At 38.1% G+C, this 23,299-nt stretch overlaps 1 protein-coding gene across 1 annotated transcript in view; it reads left to right on the top strand.

Moving 5' to 3' along the window:
- dnah2 (dynein, axonemal, heavy chain 2) overlaps window positions 1-23,299 on the top strand; it is a 191,622-nt gene that overhangs the window by 50,097 nt on the left and 118,226 nt on the right. Inside the window, exons 16-25 of the mRNA XM_048185863.1 lie at window positions 170-326; window positions 4,554-4,793; window positions 7,164-7,352; window positions 9,305-9,452; window positions 9,848-10,040; window positions 15,087-15,287; window positions 19,231-19,387; window positions 19,560-19,734; window positions 21,792-21,955; window positions 22,155-22,316. Of these exons, the coding sequence (XP_048041820.1) occupies window positions 170-326; window positions 4,554-4,793; window positions 7,164-7,352; window positions 9,305-9,452; window positions 9,848-10,040; window positions 15,087-15,287; window positions 19,231-19,387; window positions 19,560-19,734; window positions 21,792-21,955; window positions 22,155-22,316 (1,786 nt within the window). The remainder of the gene's footprint in view (window positions 1-169; window positions 327-4,553; window positions 4,794-7,163; window positions 7,353-9,304; window positions 9,453-9,847; window positions 10,041-15,086; window positions 15,288-19,230; window positions 19,388-19,559; window positions 19,735-21,791; window positions 21,956-22,154; window positions 22,317-23,299) is intronic.

The following is a 23,299-nucleotide window of genomic DNA, read 5'->3' on the forward strand; positions in this document are numbered from 1 at the left end:
CTTGTTAATCCATTTTTACCACCCTCTTGTTCTGTTATGCTTTTAAAATGGCCTTGCTTGTTTTTGAAAAATGCTGTAAAAGAAATTTGTCAATGGCTATGAGACCTTAAATGAAAATGGAGAACAGCAGTGAACTTAAACTTCCATGTTTGTGTTCACTCTCAATCAGAATCATTAAGGCTCTGAATGCAGATGAACTGGGTCTCTTTTCTGAGAGAATTCGGTTCTTGGATAAGAAAATACAACCAGGCCTGTCAAAACTGCACTGGTCCACAAAAGGAACAGCCAGCGCCTTTATCAATGACTGCAGAGTTCATGCCAACAAGGTCAGTCATTTCTGACACACACACACACACGCACACGCACAACAGAAAACTGTGGCCAGGTAGATAGTAGTATGAAAATCTTGTGTAGAAACCTTGTATAGAACCCTTCACGGGTCCACTTTGATCCGAAAACCCAAAGACCCATCTCTCTCAGGTTTTCTTCCAGTTATTAATGTCACACAGATTTTTGGGAATACCAAAGGGCTCTGGTGAGGAAAGGGTTAAGATGTGGCTTGAGATTTGAGCTGTGTTGCAGACAGAATTTTTTTTATATATATATTAAACAAGACCAGGAAGGCCAAATAGAAGCTTGCTGTTTAATAACTTATAAAGCAAGCTTCTACAGTGAGTGACGGATGTTTACAACTTTAACACTGAGAGTTGACAAGACTATGTTTGATATTGAGTTGTAGACTTTAAAAGAGTTTTCTCTCCTGCATGTTTAGATTAAGTTTTTCAATCAAGGTACCCTTTGAAAATTTTCAATAATTTGTGGCACCATACACTATTGTTGTCATGATACAGAAATGTATAACTTCGATTACCTTGAAAAGTAGCGATATTCAATGGCATTTTCGATACCATGGGGTAAACTTAAGGCAGCAACTTTTTGTTTTTACAGTTTGCAAAACATTCCTTGCGCCACCTGGTGGTTATTTCACAAATGAGTGTCACATGTGACTGGGTTGTATTTAATGCCGCGTCCTCGCGGCGGCAACACTTGGTGGTAATAGGCATTTTGGTTGAGTATCTACTGTAGATATTTTTAATTAAAAAGCCTAGGTAATCATTAATTTCTTCTGAAGAGATCATTTTATATGATGACAGATTTTAATGTAGGCTTTTATTCATATACTGTAAGAACATTGCTCAGTTACCATTACAACTATCTCACCTAAATGTTTGCTCATTTAATGTATTTGTGTTTTTCAATTTTGTTGCAATAGCACAAGATAGTTTGATATTAAACTTTGATTATTTTATTTTTAAGACAAGTAAATAGTCAGGAATAAAGTAAGAACAAATAAATGCAACAGAATAAAGATACAATTGAAATAAACTGCTTAAAGTTTTTCAGGTAGGTCTAAGAGTAGTAGGGCTATTCAGGTAAGAAATACTACAGAAACTGAATAAAGTAATGAAATGTAAAATATCACTGGATAGTCTTCATTGTAAAAATTAAATACAGATTAATCAATTAGAGTTACAAAAGTTAATCAGTCAAGAGCAGCAAGTGATTTTCTCTTTGTCTTTTGTCGTTAGATTAACATTAACAACATAGAGAGCAGCACTTCTGTCAAGCTGCTTTCACTTTAAGACCTGACCTTTTCTTTTACTGTACTTTTACTTAGGGTGTTTGTGCTTATGTGAATACTCAGCAAGACATATATTGTGACATTGTGTATTTGACCGTTTAAGCGCGTTTGGCACTCGCAAACTGTATGAGAGGTGGCTTTATGTGCACACTTTGGATGTGAGCGCGGGAATGAAACTTATGCGCAATCCTGCTCCGGAATTCAGACCAACCTTTCTTATGATTTGCATTTTTACTACCCATTTGTGTGTGCCCTATATTTTAAATGCTTCATACACATTTTTAGCCATTTAAAAATGTTTAAAGGATTTTTACACGGCACCCCTGCTCTCACTAGACGGCTCCCCGGATGGGAATTTGGTCTAGGGTTTGGACTATGAGATGAAGGGCTGGCTTTGACGAGTAAATATAACAATTCACTGGTACTTTATTAGGAAGATGCCCAAACGAAAATATGAAAAACAGCATGAAAATACGAAAATATGAAAACGTTTGGGGTTGGCAAGGTTTTTTTTTTCCTTTTATGTTTTTGAAAGAAGGCCCTTATAAGCTCTCGCCAATGCTGCATTTATTTGATAATAATACAGTAAAAACAGGAATACTATAAAATATTATTACGATTTAAAACTATTTAAATTTCTATTTGAATATATTTTCAAATGCAATTTATTCCTGTGATGGCAAAACTGAATTTTCAGCATCATTACTCCAGTCTTCAGTGTCACATGATCCTTCAGAAATCATTCTAATATGCTGATTTGCTGCTCAAATAACATTCATTATTATTATTATTAGTGGTTAAATCAGTTGTGCTACTTCATATTTTTGTGAAAACCATGATACATGGATTCTTGATGAATAGAAAGTTTGAAAGTACAGCGTTTATTTAAAATGGATCTTTTTTTTGTAACTGTCTATGTCAATTTAATCAATTTAATGCTGAAAAACTATTCATTACTTAAAAAAAAAAATCTTACGTAACCCACTATCAGTAGGTGTGGCAAAAAAAAGTTCATTTTGGACCCTGGCTACACGGCTTTGCTCTTGTTTTGTTCCTGTACAGCTGTGTCCATTTTGCTGTCCGATATTGCTTTTGTAATGCAAGAGTAAGGCAGCAGGCTTTACTGAGAATGGAAGTGCGACTCAGTGGAGTGCAATTGTGAAATCTATTCACTTCCTCTGCTGGCTGTCCATCACTCCTACATTGTACAAGGCAATATGATATTAAAGCACTGGCAGTGCCCTTTAGCCATGTGGTAAAGACACACACACACACACACACACACACACACACATACACAAAGGCATGCAAGCAGAAACATGAATGCCCCATCTACTTTAATAAAGGCCGCACAGGCATCTCAGTATAAACAGCTCCAGCGTTCGCAATAAAAGGCAGCCAGCCTCGATTCAGTGCCGCCGCTGTGCCCAGGTCTCTCTCACTGGGGGGGGGTGGAGATCAGGTTCACATCAGAGTCAATGTCAGACATCCTTCGAGCCCAAAACAGAGCTGGCAAGAGCTTCACTGGTAATGGAGAAGTGTGGAGAACACGACACATCTGAGCTTACACACACCCACACACACTTAGAAATGTAAGTATACATTCTACACACTCATGCACGTAAAGTAATCTTCCCCTTTGAGGCTTATTTCATGTGACATGTTTCATCCCATGAAAAAGTCATGAGAAGCTGAATCCAGAGCTGGGAGGAAGAGTGAGATTATGCGGCATGTAAGATGCTTCAGAGAACCTCTGCACAAACTCTCAGAAACGTCTCAGCACCTCTGTCCTCCGCAGATTGAATAGGGAGCTGTTGGATGAGAAAAGCTCGATGCTTTGTGGATAAGACCTGCCTCCTTTGATTTTAAGCACAGGGATGGGTTGAAATCAGATGCTTTTTGTGTGGAAGAGAGAGAGAAGGAAACATGAGCTAGAAAATCCTGCTGGAAAACCCCTGCTGCTCTGTTTGAATGTATTTTCCATCCTTCTCCCACACGTTCTGTCAGCTTTTCTTTTCTTTTTTTTTGCTTTTTGTTTTTCATTTCTTATTTTTGTTTTGTTTTTGTCTTTGCTTTTTGTCTGTTTGTTTTTGTCTGTTGTTGCTGTTTTTGTTTCATTTAATTTTTGCTTTTTTGTTTGTTTTTGCTGTTTTTGTTTGTTTTGTTTTTTCGTTTAGTTTTATTTTACTAAAACATTTTGAATACCTTAGCAGTCACAAAGTAATGCTCTAGCATTGTGGTGGTGAGTTTTGCATTGGCAAGCACCACTCAAATTCTCTAGTTTTTTTTTTTTTTTTTTTTTTGCAACAACACTCTCTTCATTTGGTCGTTAGTTGGGACAGCCTAATGGAGGAGCACCTGTGCTTTTGATGATTGCTTTGTGCTGTAACTCCTCTCAGAGCAGTTAGTCAAAACTACCTGTGTGTTGCTCCCCAGTATAGGTAAAAAAAAAAAAAAACATTTACTCCCATAGGTTTTTCTAAATAGAAGGGTCCCTGAGAATGCTAAAGTACTGTTTCACAATAGCTCAGGTTTTGGAATGGTGAGATGTGTGTGATGGTGTCTACTGGAGTCTGCCTTTTTCAATAAGGCAGACATCCACAGAATCAGTAATAGACCTGCATGTGGTAAAGTGGTAGCTCATTTTAAATAATGGTGCAACAATCTCAGGGAAAGGTTATAGAAATAACAAGAACAAAGATGTGAGTAGCCTGTAATTTTTTGTCTAAAAAAATGCATTAGATCAATCGTTAATTTAAACAAGTCAGAAACACAGAATTTCAGGTTCAAATCTTACAGTTTACTAGATGATCAAATCTTACAATTTTCTGTACTGTGTGTTTTGGGATTAACATTTGTGCTATCACTTTGTTTTTCGCTTTCTGTGTTTTTAATCTCTTCTTTCCCACAGGTGCAGTTAATGGTGGACGAGTATAAGGCAGCTGACCTGGCCACCTCTAAGCTCTGTGAGCAGATCAGCGAGCTGCTTTTGGTGTGTGTGGATGGCAAGATGTTCTCTGGAGACCTGGAGTTCCAGGAGAATCAGCAGAGTCATCAGCATAGCCAGCTGCTTCGACTGCAGAACGCACACCAGGACATCGTCAAAAACATGGCCAGAGTCTATGGGACCTTTCATCTAGATGGCCCAGAGGTTGTACTGTGTGTGTGTGTGTGTGTGTGTGTGTGTTGTAGCTTAGGATCATTCCTACTAATACAATACGCTTCTTGAGGTTGTGTTACAGTAATTTTACCACGTTAAAGGAGTTGTTGTTGGTATAAAATGGCAGCAACTGCAATAAAAAACAGCTAGTTTAATTGCACAGACATCTGAAGGTAAATTTATCAGCCCTTTGTGAACTAAGGTTTGTCATTGCAACCCAGGAATGTGTTTTAAAGGGATATTTCAACCCAAAATGCAAATTTTATCATCATTAGATTACTCCCATGTTGTTGACCCTCATGTCATTCAACACCTGTAAGACTTTCGTTCATCTGCAGAACACAAATGAAGATATTTTTGATAAAGTCCCATGGCTCAATGAGGCATATATTGCCAGATAATTAACACTTTCAGATTCCCAGAAAGGTACAAAAAACATACTTAAAACAGTTCATGTGACTGGTTCAACCTTAATATTATAAAGCGATGAGAATACTTTTTGTGCACCAAAAAAAACAAAATAACTTTTCAATAGGGATGTCCAGATCCGATCACATGATCGGAAATCGGGCCCGATCACGTGGTTTCAGACTCGATCGGAATCGGACGTTACCTCCCGATCAGGACTCGGATATATATGTATTAGGGGTGCAACGGTTCTCTGTAAAAAAAATCGAAACGTACGGTTCTCCACTTACGGTTCAGTACGCACTTGCACCACGGTCCATCTCAAATGACGACGCGTCTATTGGTTAATATGGTTTGTTTAAAATAGCAACGTGGAAAACAGACAGAGTTCAGATAATGTATGTTTCAGTCGATGGATGCACAAAACGTTACAACAACGATAATCAGAAAGCGTGGACAAAACAGTCACTCTTTGTAAACTGTTCACTGCGAGTGCTGTCTGCTCTAATGTCCAGTCATTTACGCCGTCATCACACGGGTGTTGATAGCGCGCGAGCACAGGTGAGACCTGAACAGCACACGTTGCTATCTGTGTTTAAACTAAACTCATTTAAGCCTTGCTGATTTAAACCTTCAAGAACAAGACGTGAAAGAGAACTCTCACGCACTGTGAGAAGATTTGTGTGCGCTTATCCAAAGCGCGCACACGCTTATTTCAGTCAGCGCGCAAATACTGACTTCTCTTTCAAGTCTTGCGCTTCAGCAGACAAATTCATACAAAAATTATGTCAACATGCCCGTCTTGGCGAGTATCCTAGCAAACATAGTCGGTTATGTCTTAAGTGAACGTATATTAGTCGAGAAAGACAGCGCATGTGTAACAGTATATGTACTGGATCGTGCATGTCTTAAAGGGAAAAAAAACTATTCCTACTGCCTGTTTTTAATGTTAAATCAAACAACAAATAACAAAGAAATCACTCACTGCTCTTGACTGAATAGTTTTTGTAACTTCAGTAATGATTAATCATTATTTATTTTATACAGTAAAGATAATATGCAGTGATATTTTATATTTGATTTCTATTTGATTACTGTTAGATACCTTGAAAAACCTGAAAAGCACTGTTCCTGGATCTGTTTTTTCGCTCTTCTTATGTATTATAGAAGTATCGGATCGGGACTCGGTATCAGTAGATACTCAAAATCAAAAGACTCGGACTCGGACTCGAGGGCAAAAAAACATGATCAGGACATCCCTACTTTTCAACAATATCTAGTGATGGGCGATTTCAAAACACTACTTCATGAAGCTTCGAAGCTTTACAAATCTTTTGTTTCGAATCAGTGGTTTAGAGCACGTATCAAACTGCCAAAGTCACGTGAACTATTGAAATTTCGAAACACTAATGATGTAACGAAGTCTCGTTTACTGAAAGCACGTGAATTTGGCGCTCTGAACCACTGATTCGAAACAAAAGATTCGTAAAGCTTCGAAGCTTCATGAAGCAGTGTTTTGAAATCGTCCATCACTAGATATTGTTGAAAAGTTATTTTGTTTTTTTGACGCACAAAAAGTATTCTCGTCACTTTATAATATTAAGGTTGAACCACTGTAGTCACATGAACTGTTTTAAATATGTCTTTAGTAGCTTTCTGGGCATCTGAAAGTGTTAATTATCTTGCTGGCAATAGAGGCCTCACTGAGCCATCGGATTTCATCAAAAATATCTTAATTTGTGTTCCGAAGATGAACGAAGGTGTTACGGGTGTAGAATGACGCGAGGGTGAGTAATAAATTACAGAATTTTCATTTTTGGGTGAACTAACACTTCAAGTATGTATATAGGCACAGTAATATTGATCTCTGCGTACTTGCATATACTTCGGTTAAAAACAAACATCATTATGAGGACTTCCCATTAACTTTCATATTGGTGTTTGTGTTTTCAGGTGCAACAGCACTGGGTGTCATACATGGAGAAGCTGGACCGAATGGTTGAGGAGGCGTTTCGTGTGAATATAAAGCGCTCTCTGCAGGAGCTCTCTAAAGCCATCAATGGAGATGGCAAGACTTCCCCAAACCCCTTATTCAGAGTAGAGGTGGTACTGAAACAACAAACTTCTCGATCTCCGGCTCAGGTGCATACAAACGGACACTTTCTCTTTGTCAAATCTAGTAATGCTGTAGTCATTGAAAACAATTAACGTGACGAGGTGACCCTTACCTCACATTTAGACAACGTTTTCACAAACATACTGTGATTTCAGGGCAAAAAGTATACATAAAAGCTCATTGCGAATCATTGTGTTGGTCACAGAGAGCTGCTGGCCATGTGTTTTACATACAGCATGAAGACACTATCATACATCAAGCAGAGGGCATTCAGAACACCGCAACCTCTATAAATCACAGCTGTGGCTGCACTGCTGCGTTATTCAGCACTCCACTCTACTGCTCAGCTCTACAGGGGTATATTTGGACTGAGGCCTATGGGTAATGTCCCATGATGCTTAGTCAGCTAAACACAGTGAGAAAGGAAAAGCAGAAACATTAGTTTGACTTAATTGAGTATATTTTAGGGACATTGGTTGCTTTGGTCTGTGGAGACAGACTGCCTTAGGCAACGCGCTCAGTGCCAGAGGGAAGGGAAATGCATTAATGCTAGCTCAGGACACACCATTAAAGGCCCTCTCACACCAAACGCAAAATGAATAAGCAAAACAAATCATTGATGAATGGTCTGTTCACACCAAGAGCGAAACAAATGTTCGTCAGGCTGATCGACAACCCAATTCATGCTGGTAAAATAATTGCCGCTACACACCATTTCCAGCTCTCACAGAGGAGACGATTAGAAACGGTCAGAGAAAAACACAGGATGTTGAAGAAGATCAAGATTCTGTCATATTTCAGCAATAAAAATAAAAATAGATTCTGAGACTCAAGATATTTGAAAACTTTTCTACACTAACACTAGTCAGAGCAATATCAAGTACATACTTCTTTGATGAAACTCAACGTAAGAAAAGAAAAAAATTTTGGGGGATTATTAGTGTGAATAGTTTAATATTACAAAAATGATGTAGTGCTCATTAACAGATAATTTATTCATTTGCATTATTTGTGTGGTGGAATAAAAGTGCAACTTTGCAGATTTTCAACCCACTTTGTACTGTTACTATGTCAGTAGTATATGTAAATGAATATTTATTTGTCGGCAAAAAACTTTTGACAGCTCCAATGCTTTCGTCAAAACTGCAGATTATACTTTCGCATTTTTGTGTCCCCGCCCACGGACAGTCTGATTGGCAGAGGGTTTTTAACGGAACAGTTGTTGTGAGGGTCGGTTCATCAGTGAAAGTTGTATCGTACTTTGTTTACTCTTTAAACAGTTTTGTGGTAAAAATGAAACACTATGGCAACAGCTTTTTTGCCTGTATGATATGATGTTTTGCTTCAGGGGGAGCTGACAGAACGGCAGTTTCTTTCTGTTTTTTTCTCCTCCGTTTGGCATAAAACACTGTGTTTGTGGCCATCCCATTTGAAAAGTTTACTACAAACATAGAGGATTTTCAGATTTTCCGTAGCAGTGTTCTCTTAAAATTTACGTTTCTTTGTATTAATGTATTTTCCTTAAAAATCTGCATGTGTTAACATGTTAACTACGATTAAAAAATATATACTTTTTTTTTTTTTTTTTTTTTACAGTTTTCTTTGTCACATGATCTTTCAGAAATCATTCTAACGTGCTGATTTAGCGCTCAAAAAACATTTCTTATTTCAAACAAATGTTGAAAACAGCGCTAAATCTTTTTAATCGAAACCATGATGCATTATTTTCAGGATTCTTCGATGAATAGAAAGTTTACAAGAGCTGCATTTATTTGAAATTTTTTGTAGAAAAATTATGTACAAAGCTGATGTAAGTGCATAAAATATGCAAATATTGCAACAAATTTACAATCATATTCTACTTGAATTAACATTTTCTTTTACTTGCAGGTTGAATATAATGATTCTCTTCAAAATCTTGTTTGCTCTAAACATTCCTTTAAGGAAGTTTTTTTCCTCTCTGTGTGTGTTTGTCCAGGTGGATTTCTCTCCTACTTTTCAGAAACTGGCCCACATAGTGAACAGCATTAGCTCTCAGCTCATCAAGACCATCTCAGTGTTCAAACGTCTGCCAGACCTACTGACCCGCGAGCACTCGCAGAGAAACCCCATCCACAGCATCATCGGTACACTCCCTCACCATCTCATTCACTACATCCCTCCATTTTTCATTTATGCCCTTTTTATATTCCTCTTTACTCATGCTCATGTCGATCCAAACCCATATGACTTTCTTCTCTGGAACACAAAAGAAGAAATTATGAAGAAACGTATGGGTCAACTCTTTCGGTACAGCTCTTCAAAATCCTCCTTTTGTGTTCCACTGAAAAAAAACCATAAATGAATAAATTTTTGGAATGCCTCAATGGTGACTAAATGATGAATAAATTAATTTTCATTTTTGGGTGAAAAATCCATTCATATCATTATAAGTGTATTGCTTGAGATTGTCAGTAGTTGTTTGGCATCACCAATGCTTTTTGTGATGTTCTCACTTCCTCCCTTTCTTTTTCAATTTTAGAGCAAGATGAAGAGATCTGTAAGATCAAGGGAGCCATAGCTGCAGGTATGGTGACTAATGCATCTTTCCTGCAGACCTACCTGAAGACCTGGGACAAACACAGAGAGATCTGGGAAATCGAAAAAGACGGCTTTATACAGCGCTACCAGCGGCTCAACCCTACAGTATCCTCATTTGACGCTGACATCGCCAGGTCTCTAGCTTTCATTCATTCTCTTTTAGTAGCAAAATGAGTGTGTAATGTTGTAAAGCAGTGTCTAAATCAGGGGTGTTCAATTAAAGTTCCAAGAGATCTGGTCTCTATATTTCGTTCCTAGTGGAGGTCGGGACTTTTTTGGAATAGTTATTTCATACAGTAATTTCCATCTGGGCAGCAGTAGTACTTTATAAAAGAAAGAAAAAAAAACACTCAAAATTCTCATCAAAGAAAAGTATATTGGGCCCTCAGAGCCAAAGCATGGTGTATGTATGGCAGAAGGCCATGTGACTGATAAAAGTTACTGTGGTTCAGGGTTTTCCTTTTGAAGTCTGGACCATTTTTACATTTTGCTTAACCCTCAGGGGTCTGAGGATTATTGGGGACCTGGAGAAGTTTTGACATGCCCTGACATTTGTGCTTTTTTCAGTTGTTCATAAACATATTAATGGAAAAGTGTCATTTCACTATATTCAGCACAAACTAGGCTACAATAATATGTGAGAAACATGTATGTACATGTTTGTGTTTTTGAAGGAATAACGTTTATGCGTAGTTATTGAAAAAACAAAAAACTTAAGTCACTGAAATAAGGCCAAAAAAATATATATTAAATCTGTGTTCACAAGACTTTTGGGTATTGGAGGTTGGTCCGTGTATCTTTTGGTCATTCGTTTTTTGATTTAATAATGAAATCGGAAAATGAAAAACGGCACCTTTTTCGTTTTTCATTTTTTTTCAAACAAAACGAAAAACAAGAATTCGGCTTGATTTTTCGTTTTTCGTTCAGGGGTAGAAAATAAATAAAAACAACTTGAATATTTGATCTCAACATGTGGGCGGGAATGAAACGCCCCTTTCCGCTGATTGGTCAACCAAACATTAAACTGTGCCGTCATCAGTTCTTCCGCTGTTCAGCTCAGCAGAATAATAGTCCTTCGCTGCGATGGATTTAACGCGTTTATTGCAACTATATAATCACTTTTAAATTTACATTTATCTCTATCTCTTGATCTCTATCTCTCAAACAGCCAGACTAACGAATGATTTGAGACACAAATCGAGGCAGAGCCTGTAGAGGCTTTCTTCTGTGTGTCCATAAAAACGCGTGTTTAGCTCAGAAATATTATAATCATTATACTAGTTTATCTCAGAAATAACAATTTACTTCGCACCTGCACTCACAACTACCTAATAGCAAATACCTTTGACACACTGTCTGTTTTATTATTGCTGACCACCTATCAAAATCTGTGTGGCAACGCTGCGCAACTCACGCGACAGCACAGAGATAGCGGCACGCACACAAGAATTGCATGAGCAAATGCGCCTGCGCGCGCTGCATTTAATTACTTTATTATAGCTTAAATAAATCGCAAAAGAAACTATGAGCAATGACCGTCGTTGTTCTGTTGTAAGTTAAGTCATGAAATTACCAAACATGCGATTAAAGCTGCCTCAAAACTGTGCATGCATTTATTTGTTGACATGGTTTTAAATTGTTATCCAATTTGTTGGCCTTAAAATGTACATATGTACACCAGGGAAATCTAAATTTTCGGGGAGCATGCCCCCGTACCCCCCTAGGAAACTACATTTTCTGACCTCGGCAAATATGAAACCCTGCGTACGGCCCGGCTTATTCTATCTAATCATAGACTGTAAAAAGTATCTAATGAAATCTGAGGTAAATGTTCATTTCTACAAATGTGCGCACTTTTGGACTTAAAGTTTGTATGTGTATGCAGTATGCACTGTGATCAAAAATAAATGGGACCAAACGCGATTGAATGTAAAGGTTTGTGTCTCGTTATTCTATTAATAACTACCGATTAATATTGCATTTCTATCAGAAATTAAGAATTATTGTCATTGTAGTGGTGCAAATATCAAAGCTATCTAATACTTCAAATCTCAAGGTTTAATCAGAATTTTTTTGTAAAAATGTTTCTGTAACAGCCGCCAAAAATAGTATATAGCTCTACTGTGGTTTTTAACAAATTTTCAAAAAAACAAAACAAAACAAAAAACCCAAAGCGAACTATGGTCGTAAGTTCCGTCGTTACCAATAGAGTTCAATGGGACTTACGACCATAGTTCACCAATGATGCTTTCGGGAAACGCACCCCAGAACGGTTATTTCCAAAGCAAATAAAGTCAAAGAACAGTTGTGCGACTGACTCGCAGTATGCACACGGAGTTGTTTCATTCCTGAATGAATAAGAGTCTTTGAACAACCCATTAATATAGACGCTGATTCAGTGACCAAGTAATATAGAGAGCCACTTGATTTTATTCCTGAATGAATCAGCGCTTTGAACGAATCGACAAATGAATAAATGACTCCTTCTTTAACACAATGACTTACCGCCACCTAGTGGTGATATTACTTTCATAATCCAAGTATTATTTCATCTTGTCATTTCATATTTCTGAATAAAAATGTTGTTTAAAATATTAATCTCATTATATTATACTGTTGTAATTAATGTGTAAATGTATTTACTGTATCTGAAAGCATCATGCAGTTGACTGATAATTGGTAACAGCCTAGTTACATATTATTCTAATTTATTTGACTACATTTAAGAATTTAACATTATAGATAGCATAAATATTTAATAAGATTAGGAAAGAAATTATATATAAAGGTAAAACAAAAACCCTGAAAATCATTTGTCCCATTTAAGTTAATTTCTGACACTGGTAGATGGCATTAAATATAAATACCTTCCATCTCTGGTTTATTGTACAAAGTCTTATTTCAGGGTTTTATTCATATAACTCAAACAAGTTCACCGTAAAATCGTTATGTCAAATTCATATTTCACTAAAGTCAATCACTGAAACATTAGATAATGGCATTATGATATCCATCTGTTGACTGAATAAAAATCATAATAGAACTATAATAGATGTGCTGTGAATATTAACTACGATGGTGGTCAGCAATAATAAAACAGGCAGTGTGTCAAAGCTATTGGCTGTAGTTGTGAGTGCAGGTGCGAAGTAAACACGCGTTTTTATGGACACACAGAAGAAAGCCTTGTCTACAGGCTCTGCCTCGATTTGTGTCTCAAGACATTCGTTAGTCTGGCTGTTTGAGAGATAGAGATCAAGAGACAGAGATTAAGCTTAAATGTAAATTTAAAAGTGATTATATAGTTGCAATAAACGCGTTAAATCCATCGCAGTGAAGGACTATTATTCTGCTGCTCTGAACTGCGGAAGAACTGATGACGGCACAGTTCAATGTTTGGTTGACCAATCAGCGGAAAGGGGCGTTTCATTCCCGCCCACATGTTGAGATCAAATATTCAAGTTGTTTATTCATTTTCTACCCCTGAACGAAAAACGAAAAATCAAGCCGAATTCTTGTTTTTCGTTTTGTTTGAAAAAAATGAAAAACGAAAAAGGTGCCGTTTTTCATTTTCCGATTTCATTATTTAATCAAAAAACGAATGACCAAAAGATACACGGACCGAGGTTGTACAGTAGACTAGAGTTTTTGCTTCAAAATGAAGTAAAAATTATCCTTCCTACTCGTTCATATGAAACAATAGAGAGATTTAAATTTTCTAAGAGACTTTTTGTCAAGTGTATTATGAATTATTTGTTGTGGTACCAGTATAATAAAACTTTCTTTAGTGAACAAATCCACTAAAGGATTCACAAAGTTTCTCTCACCATCATACACTCATTTATTTTCATTTAAAATACACAAGTCATGATAGCACATCAGAATGAGAACATTGTGTTGACCTTTCAAACTATTGACATGCATTGCCGGCTGGTGGGTTTTATAATAGCACACTAAATTGTAATGGACTGGGGATCCCCTCCTGAGGATTTTTTATATATATATATATATATATATATATATATATATATATATATATATATATATATATATATATAAACTGGAAATTTTATTAACATTAAATCGTCCTTCTCCCATTTTCACTTCAAAACTTTGGGTTGGTTGTCCCTCCCTTGCCTCCCCTGACGAGCCGCCATTGTTGACATGTCTGTATGTAGCACAGAGATGCCAGTCCTGTCCACATCTCTTCCCTATAGATTTGATCTGCTCTAACCAAATCGTTATCATGTCAACAGTGGATGCTTGAGGCTGTGTGTGTGTGTGGACACAGACATTGTGTGTGTGATTGCGCATTAATGACCTTTTGGGTGTTTGTGTTGTGCTGTCTGTCCTGAGCTAGAAGGACACTTGTGTGTTGCCTGCCGTCCCAACTAATGTCTCAAGTTTTTCCACATCAAGTAATGCATGCATAGACACTTTTTGTTTAAATGTCTATTGTTAATGTAACGTCTTCCTTTATTTCTTTACACTCACAGAGAGAATTGATGTTGCACACTTCAGTTATTTTCTTGAAAAAAAGAAATTAGGCACGTTGTGCTACTGAAATGACAAATTAAGTTGCTATTAATAGAGCAGCTATTATGACTGAGCAAAAAAAAAAAAAAAAGTCAAATTCTATAATCTTACAGATCCATTTAAACAAAAAGTAATTTAGTGGCCATTATTAATGATTAAAACCATTGTCTGTTAAAATGTACCATTAGCAGTAGTAATGAGAAAACATAGTGTAGAGAACATGTACTTCAGATACAATTACAGCATTTGTAGGAAAGAAAAATCAAGAGACAAGTAACCAAGCGTCTATCCTTGAACTTCTCTGCTTACTGATGTATCATGGGAGAATACATTTTTCTTTGCAAATTTTTTCTTTTAACAAGGCAGCAAAAAATTTTGTTTTTGGGAATTTTGAGAACTTTGTTGATGTTAGTGTTAGTGTTGATGCAATCAACACAACTGCATTGTGGTGATAGCAAATTCTTTAAAAACCTAAAATAAAACATTAAATGTTTGGTAATCTTTGTTTAGAAAGGAGAATGTCTCTTGTTAAAATTTGCACAATAGAATTTTTTAAATAAAAAAATTCTCATTGTGCTATGATGAAGGTTAGTTTCAAGAGAATAATCTACTTCATTTACACTCTCTCTCTCTCTCTCTTTGTACAGATACACAGAGGTGGCAAACAATGTCCAAAAGGAGGAGACAGTGTTAAGTTTGCAGTTCGTTTTGCTGGATTGTTCTCCACTCAAATTCTCTCTGTTGCAACATTGTAACGAGTGGCAGAGCAAGTTCACGCAGCTGCTCAGCCTTATGGCCAGTACCAAACTCAAAGATCTTCACAGCTTCCTGCAGGAAAACGCTCTCAGGTGTGTGTGAGACCCAAGCTCTATTCCAAAACCATACCTCACAGGGCTTGACATTAACACCCGCCAACCAACCAAATGTGGGTGGATTTCAGTAGTGGCGTGTAACGCAGTCACTCCTACTAGCCACTTTATATATATTATATATACATTTTTCAAATGAAATAAAAAATGCTATGTAGTGTTGTCAAAAATATAGATTTTTCTATACATATCAATACTGAAATATTTGAAATGCTTCCAATACTCATTTTCCACAGAATAGATACACGGTAGCCTTCCAGCTGTGCTTTCTCACTCTCTCATCTTTCCGACAACGAGTTGACACACAAACCCGCCTCCCCTCATTCACTTGTTTTATTTGCTCCGGATGAATATTGTTGGTGTCACAGGTGTAAGGCCCGCCCAATCGGCCCAACGGCGGTTTCCCACTGGGCGGGGAAGGTTTCTTGTGCGTTCGGTCTTTTCAGTGTGGCAAAATAGTTTAATTCCAATTAAACGTTTATCTGACTCCATTTTATTATGACCTCGAATTTAGGTTTGAATGGCAATTGATAATTGACGATTTATACAATAATTTATCTAGACATTTGATTATTCTATTTAACTCTTTACTCTTATTGTACTCATTCATTCGGTTCTCAGAGTCGCACAGGGTCCTCGCACCAGCTGTTATGCGGGCCCACGATCACAAACTCGCCAGTCTGATCAATAACCAGAGGTTATGGCTAAAGCAATTTAACAATGCTGCCAATGCTTGCTATTGTTAAAAGGTACCCATGTAGCCCCATATAATCGCCTGTATAACAACTTAGTTAAAGCTCTGACAATAATCAGGGGTTATGACCAGTACTATGAGGGAATGTCGCCCCTCGATAGTAATTTATCTGGCCCCATTTAGTTAATAAAATAACTATATAACAACTTAATTAAAGGTCCCGTTTTTCGTGTTTTTTTTAAGCTTTGATTGTGTTTATAGTGTGCAATATAACGTGTTCATGTTTCGCGTGTAAAAAAACACAGTATTTTTCACATAATTTACTTATCTGTATACCGCTGTTTCCACTGTCATAAAAACGGGCTGATGACTTCCTTGTTCTATGAAGTCCCTCCTTCAGAAATACGTAACGAGTTCTGATTGTGCCAGCGGTTCCTGTGTTGTGATTCGACAGCAGCTTAGCGCTCCTTGCCCGGAAAGGTCACGCCTCTTACCATAACGTGGAGATGCACGCGCTCAGTGTTATTGTAAACATGTCTTTAATTTTACCCTATCAATTTGAGCCGGAATCAGACCCGGTGATTGGACTGCGGGATGAAAATAACAGCATTTCGACGACATGGCGACAAACACACTCTACAAACGCAACTCTTGTGTATTCCTGTGGGCGGAGGTTAGTCAAAAAACTGTTTTAGTGACGTCATTAAAGAAGGAAGTAGAGGGATGTAGTCCAAACTGGCCGTTCGATGTAGGCGACTTCTGTTAAATAAAATATCTCGCTTGGCATTGAACTTTGAGCTTTAAAATTTTACAGATTTTATTTATACTCTAACAACAACATTACACACTAACTAAAGTTTGAAACATGGGATCACGAAGAACGGGACCTTTAAAGCAGAGGCAATGACCAGAGGTTATGACCACTATGACCAATGTCTAGCCCCATATAGTGAATGCAATTGCATAACAACTTAGTTAAAGTCAAGCAGTTAGTCAGAAACCTAGTATCTCGCCAGATGTGCCCCATGCTCCATACAATCCGAGATCTAGTATGTACTTAACCCTGGTCGTAGATTTGCGGTAACAACGGATACATCGTAATCTACTGAAGTCAATAATTTCAGAGTAAGTCAGAATAAAGCCAAATGTAACAATTTATTAGTCAGGTAAATGTATCATGCCAATTACATAATCAGTTTAAAGATGATCAGTACAAAACATCAAATGCTCAGAAAAAGACTAAAAAGATGCATACCTGACATTAGAAAAATACACATTGCTGAGTGTCTGAAGGACACCCAGCAATGTGGGCTGATCTGATCTGATTACAGGATCCAGCCCTGAGCCTCCTGCAACATCTCTTTAAATACTCAGGCCAAGACAGAAACTTCTTTCAAATGGAAACATGAGTTTACAGTAGTCATTTGCATTAATCAGGGTCCTAGACTGAGTAGTTTACACCTTTTAGGGACAGAAGTCCATTTGCATGAAAGACCCGGTGAAGGTGGTCACACCCATTACAAAGAGCAAAATATCTCTAAAATCTTTAAACCTTTATTACCTTCTGGTTTACTTCTGTGGGAATGAGACCTTTGTACCAGTCGCACTGAGACATTTCAAATGATACCAAACATGTATAATGTTGCATGATAACTGTTCACATTAAACCATATAGATTTTGGGTGAATTTCAGGTCATCTCTGCATGTAGAGAAAAGAGATGGGGGAAGAGGGGGGTGAAGGAAGGGAAATGTAGATTAAGGCAATGCTGAGGTGTGATTGCATCTCGGATGGGGATGCTAATTTTGCAAGAGAGAGTTCAAATGTTAATTTCCTTTGTTTTCTCAAAGAGTAGCCCTTTCTCTGTCCAGATAGTCCAATATCAGTCTTACACAGGGCTTGAATTTCGGCGTGGGATTATGCATAATACGCATTAATTGTACTCATTCCAGGAGATTTTGTGATATGTATCGTGAAAAGCGCTGTACAAATAAATGTGAATGTGAATTGAACACCCAAAGTGCGCGCACAGAAAGCCACCTCTCAGTTCTAAATTGAGTTCTTACAAAATACACACAAAATAATGTCAAAATGCCGGTCTTGGCGAGTTTTCATGTAAACACAGTCAGTTATGCTTTAAGTAAATGTAAACAGTTGAGAAAGAAAATGCATGTGTAACAGTATAATGGATCCATACGTCAGGCCAAATATACCTGCTGCCATATTATGAGATAATAGTATTAAAAATATCTATACGGCAGATTTTTCCTTTTGGTATTAATGTTAAAATTGTGGCCAGTGAAAATGCTGAGTGGCTAGTATCTTTGGAAAATCACTAGCCACTGTGGCTGGTGAGCAAAAAAGTTAATGTCAAGCCCTGATGCCTCGCTATCTGCTGTCTATATAAGCAGCTGAGATCCAAAATGAAATGAAACCTCATAAGTGACCGATTTGGAATGCTCTTCATGGGCAGCGACTGTGTTAATGGTCACTCATGCATGCCACACCAATTAACACCCCTCACGTGAAGAGCATAAGAGACTCGGCAAACCTCTCTGTTGATTTCAATAGAGTCTGACATTAGCATGTTGTTAAGCTAACGGCCTGACACTAATAAATAGTTCTGTCTACTAGAAAGAGAATATGGAGATTTGGAGGTGGGCTCTTTTGACTTGAGCCAGTGTTATTTTACTATCATTGAGATACTAATATGGTTTTTATTAATATTTTGAAAAACGACTAGTTTTTATTTCCATTTTCTTTTTAATTTTAGTTAAAATAATTAAATAATTAAAAAACAGAAAAGCTGTCTTAGCAACTAGCTGAAATAATGTAAGTTTAAATTATTTTGATATTTTATTTTATTTCAGTTAGTGACATTTTTTTTCAGTTTTTTTTTTTATTCCAAGTAACATACATTTTGTTTGTATGGCTTTAATTTTAGTCAAGGTTAACTATAATGACCCTGGCTTGAGTCACATAGTAACTACCTAGAACACACTAGCAACACCCTTGCCACAGCAAGCATGGTGCTAAAACCACTCAAAATACCTTAGCAACTCCAAAACAGCATATGGCGAAATGTTATCTTGGAAGGCAGCTCAATAAGCTTTGAAAAAGGGCATCTATACTGTTTGTGGGTATTTCTGTGTTATTGTGCTTAATTCACTTCGAATAGACATTAAATATTTAGCATGCGCATATAGTCCTCGACTGTGTGTGTTTTCAGGGTGTCTCAGCCTCCTCAGACTCTGGCGGAGTTGGAAAAGAGTCTAAAACTTCTGGAAACTCTGCAGGCAGATCTGAGTAAAATCGAAAGTCAGATTCCGCCAATTCACGAGCAGTTTGCCATCCTTGAGAAATACGAGGTTCCCGTCGACCCCGCTGTGAGTGTCGCACCGCACACACACAGACACACACTCCCTCAGGTGTTTCAGTCAAATTGTCTCCTAAATACACTTTCATCTCCGGTCTCTATTCCATATTTAACTATGCTTTTATTTGACTCAGCGCTCTTAGATTTTCTTTCCCTCTCGCTCTGTCTTTCCATCTCTGTAGGTGTTGGAGTTGCTGGAGGCTCTGAATGCAGAGTGGGTGTGGTTCCAGCAGATTGTGATTGACAGTGACATCATGTTGAAGAAACACAAAGACATGATGAAGAGTGGGCTGATCCTCTCCTCTGAGGAGTTTAAGAAGAAAACACACACGGTCCTACAGAGCTTCAATAGCAATGGTGAACACACACATACACATCAACATCACATTCGACTGTTATAGGATGGGAAAACACACACGCACGGTCGGTAGGTTTACTGCCAGTGCTGTCTCAGAGCCCACTGTGAGCTTCACATCCCCACATGCCTCTTTTTCTGTAGGTCAGTTCGCTACATGGGCGGCACCGCAGGTCTTTTGCTTTCTGGGACCGTGGGTGTTCTGCATAGTAGGGAGAGCTGGGTAGAGCCATCAACCTCCCGCACACCCCACGGCACATCACAACCAATTAGCCTTGAGATAATGTTTCAGAACGCCATGGAGCCTCACCTACAGCAGAAGTGACCGTCACGCTGACATCCTGCCCTTGACTGCACTCTCTGCCTCCTTGTTCTTTCTCTCTCTCTCTCTCTCTCTCTCTCTCTCTCATCGTCCCGTACTGCTGCTCCACCTCCTGCTGATGTCTCTGCGCTGTTTATTCTCTGCTCTATTAAAAACGGGATTGAAAAGTTCTTTTTTCTATCTTGCACTGCCACCTCTCTTCACGAACAAAGTCACGTTGTGCCGAACTGTATCAAAGAGGACAGAGTTTTCGTCCTACTTTTGCTTTCCTCCTCTTTCATTCTTTCCTTTTTCGTGCACTTCTTTGCTCACTCGCTCCCCGTCTAGTTTCCATTGTGTTAACGTTACCTTGTGATCGTTGATAGCTCTGTGAAGTCTGTTGTTTTTCGGTTTGATCTCCTGCCATTCCTTCCCTGCGTCTTTCCTCCTCCTCCTCCTCCCACTATGAATCCAAAAGCCTTTCCGTCTTGATTCAGACAAAGTTGGAGTTTTGGCACAGCCGATTAGCGCAAAAGCTTTGCACTAAGTCAACACGTGGCAAACACGCTCACCGTCATTATTTCCCACAACCCCAGAATTTCCGAACGTGGGCGGCAGCTGCAACTTGTTGAGAATGATGGGATTGTTTGGATTGTTCCAGCAAACAATGGCAGGCTCCTTCAGGTTAATGAGGCCAGGAAGCAGCTTTGTACGGAGAGAAATTTGTATTCAAGAGAGAGAGATGGTTTCAATAATATCACACTCATTCAGTCCAAACACATACTACTGGCCCCTGCCAAGGTGCCCCTTCAAAATCTCATCTCCTGCTCTCCACGGACCCAGTGTGACTTTCCCTCTCAATTCCAAAACACGACATTTCCTTTCTCAGCACAGGGCCAATTAAACATGTATGATTGGTTGAAGTCTCCAAGGCAGATTTATCCAAAATTCAGCCCATTTTAACATTTTTTGCTAATTAGATTTTCTTTACGTTTTAGTCAGGCACAACGGAGAGGGAGGATGGGCATCATCAAACCTCTCAACACCCGTGCTCCTGAATTCGTTCTGCTCCAGCGACGCACTTCAGCATGTTCTAAATGCTTCAGACTTTACACAAATATTAACTGGAGATCTCCGATGGATCTTCACATGCTGCTTAATGGCTCGCCTTAATGCAGAATTTTGTAAATGTGTGGTTTTTGTAATTGCTGAAGATGTAGATGTGCGATTTCACCAGTGTTTAATGGAATCCATTATAAACACTGACTGACGTTAACACTCATGCCTGTAAACATATCACGGAGGCCTTTGGGGCAGATAACGGCCTCTATATTGGTGTTCGTGCATGTTACTGTACATGTTGTGTATTGCCATCCTGAGATGAATGAGGTGATTTTTAAAATATCAAATATCTCATAAATCAAAGCTGTCACAAATGCATGTGTATCGCGGGAGTCCGGGCCTGTGAGCAGAGCTGGGTCCGAGCCAGAACTCAGGAAAGAGACCTACTGACCTGCTGAGCTCCCAACTGTGAAACCACATTAATAGCACATTGTGAGAAACATGTTCACTTTGCTAACTTTCTGGCCAGAAGGAATGCACTGAGCTTTTTTTAGAGTGACAAGCTGCTCCCCGGGGAAATGACAGCTGAATGTGCAGTTTTTAATCATTAACCATATGCATGTGCATTTGTGTGTGGTCTTTGTATGTCTTTTCCTTTATCTATACCATCTTAATTTTGTATGTATCTACATGCAGGTCCGTTTGGAGCGAGTGTAGCCCCAGATTCTGCACTACAGCTGGTGTCAGAGCTGCGTGCCCAGTTGGAGGCTCTTGAAGAAGAGGAGCAGAGCATACGCTACGGTCTCAACATCTTTAATATTGAAGAACCAGCCTCTAAAGACATCCTTTCTCTAGAGAAGGTGCCTATTCACTGCTGTTAAAGTAAAACTTTTCTCCATACAATACAATACTGACACATTCAACGCAAAGCTGCACAAACAGCTCTTTAGCTGAGGGAAATTCACTGGTCCTGCGTAATAGCAAATTGAACTGTATTGATACTGTTGCTGAAGGTCATTTCTGGTTCAGTAGATGGTGTTTATGTGCATGTGTTTGTAGGACATGAATTACCTGCAGCAGGTGTGGGAGATCGCCCAGCAGTGGGAGGCTTTGTGGGATGAGTGGAAGGGGGGTCAGTTGGCATCTGTACAGACTGATGTCATGGACAACAAAGCCCAGACCTTGTTCAAGAGACTCCACAAACTCAGCCGAGAGCTCAAGGCAAGCCACCGCAACATACTCTATATTCCTGGTACTCAAATGTAAGCCCTATTCATACGGTAATTGTTTCTTATGTGAACGTTTGTAAAAATAATTTTGCATGGCACCTCACTGATAAAACTCATGCATTCGGATGGCGATTTATTCACGCTGAAGGAGTGAGTTTTGTGTGAGTGTGTGCGTGTAGTAATAATAATAATATCCTATTTATTATTTGATTATTTAAATCTCCTGTTTAAAAATAGGAAGATAGACGCACAAACGTCAATAAAATCACAGACTACCCCCTGTAAATGGTGAAAATACCTTATGTCCCCCTGAGAAACAATTACTGTCCGTTATAGGGTTCTAGTCAGTCCAGGGACCAAGCTTACATTTATGGGAGTTTCAAATAAGCAATGTTAGTTCTCAGAATAGAACAAACTTATTGTTTTCAGTTATAATGTAGTGTAAACATAGGTGGACATATGCTGCTCTTTAGTGAAACATTCATTAAAAATCTCACAAATGCACATCTGATTTTCTTTGTGGTTGTCATAAGCAGGTACACTGCTGTTCATTTTTTTTTTAATTAATACCTTTATTCAGCACGGATGCATTAAATTTAGTGTATTCAGGAGTGATGGTGAAGACATTAATAGTGTTGTAAAATATTTCTATTTCAAATAAATAAATGCTGTTATTTTGAACTTTCTATTCATCAAATAATCCTGAAAAAAATAATGAATCACAGTGTCAACAAAGTATTAAGCAAAATGTTACCAACCCCAAACATTTAAATGGTAGTGTATATTGTAAAGTTTTTGTTTTTGATTGACAATTTTTGATTTGCTAACATGCCTAGAACTGATGCTCAAGCTTCATCTTCATACTTCATATCCTTTCAGCACTGCCGCAGACTCGTGTTGCTTAATATACAGTACATTTTTCATTTTTAAATGATTGATTGAATTAAGCATCACAATTAGTGGATTGAGTACTAA

Source organism: Megalobrama amblycephala, linkage group LG3, assembly GCF_018812025.1.
Source record: "Megalobrama amblycephala isolate DHTTF-2021 linkage group LG3, ASM1881202v1, whole genome shotgun sequence".
NCBI lineage: Eukaryota > Metazoa > Chordata > Actinopteri > Cypriniformes > Xenocyprididae > Megalobrama > Megalobrama amblycephala.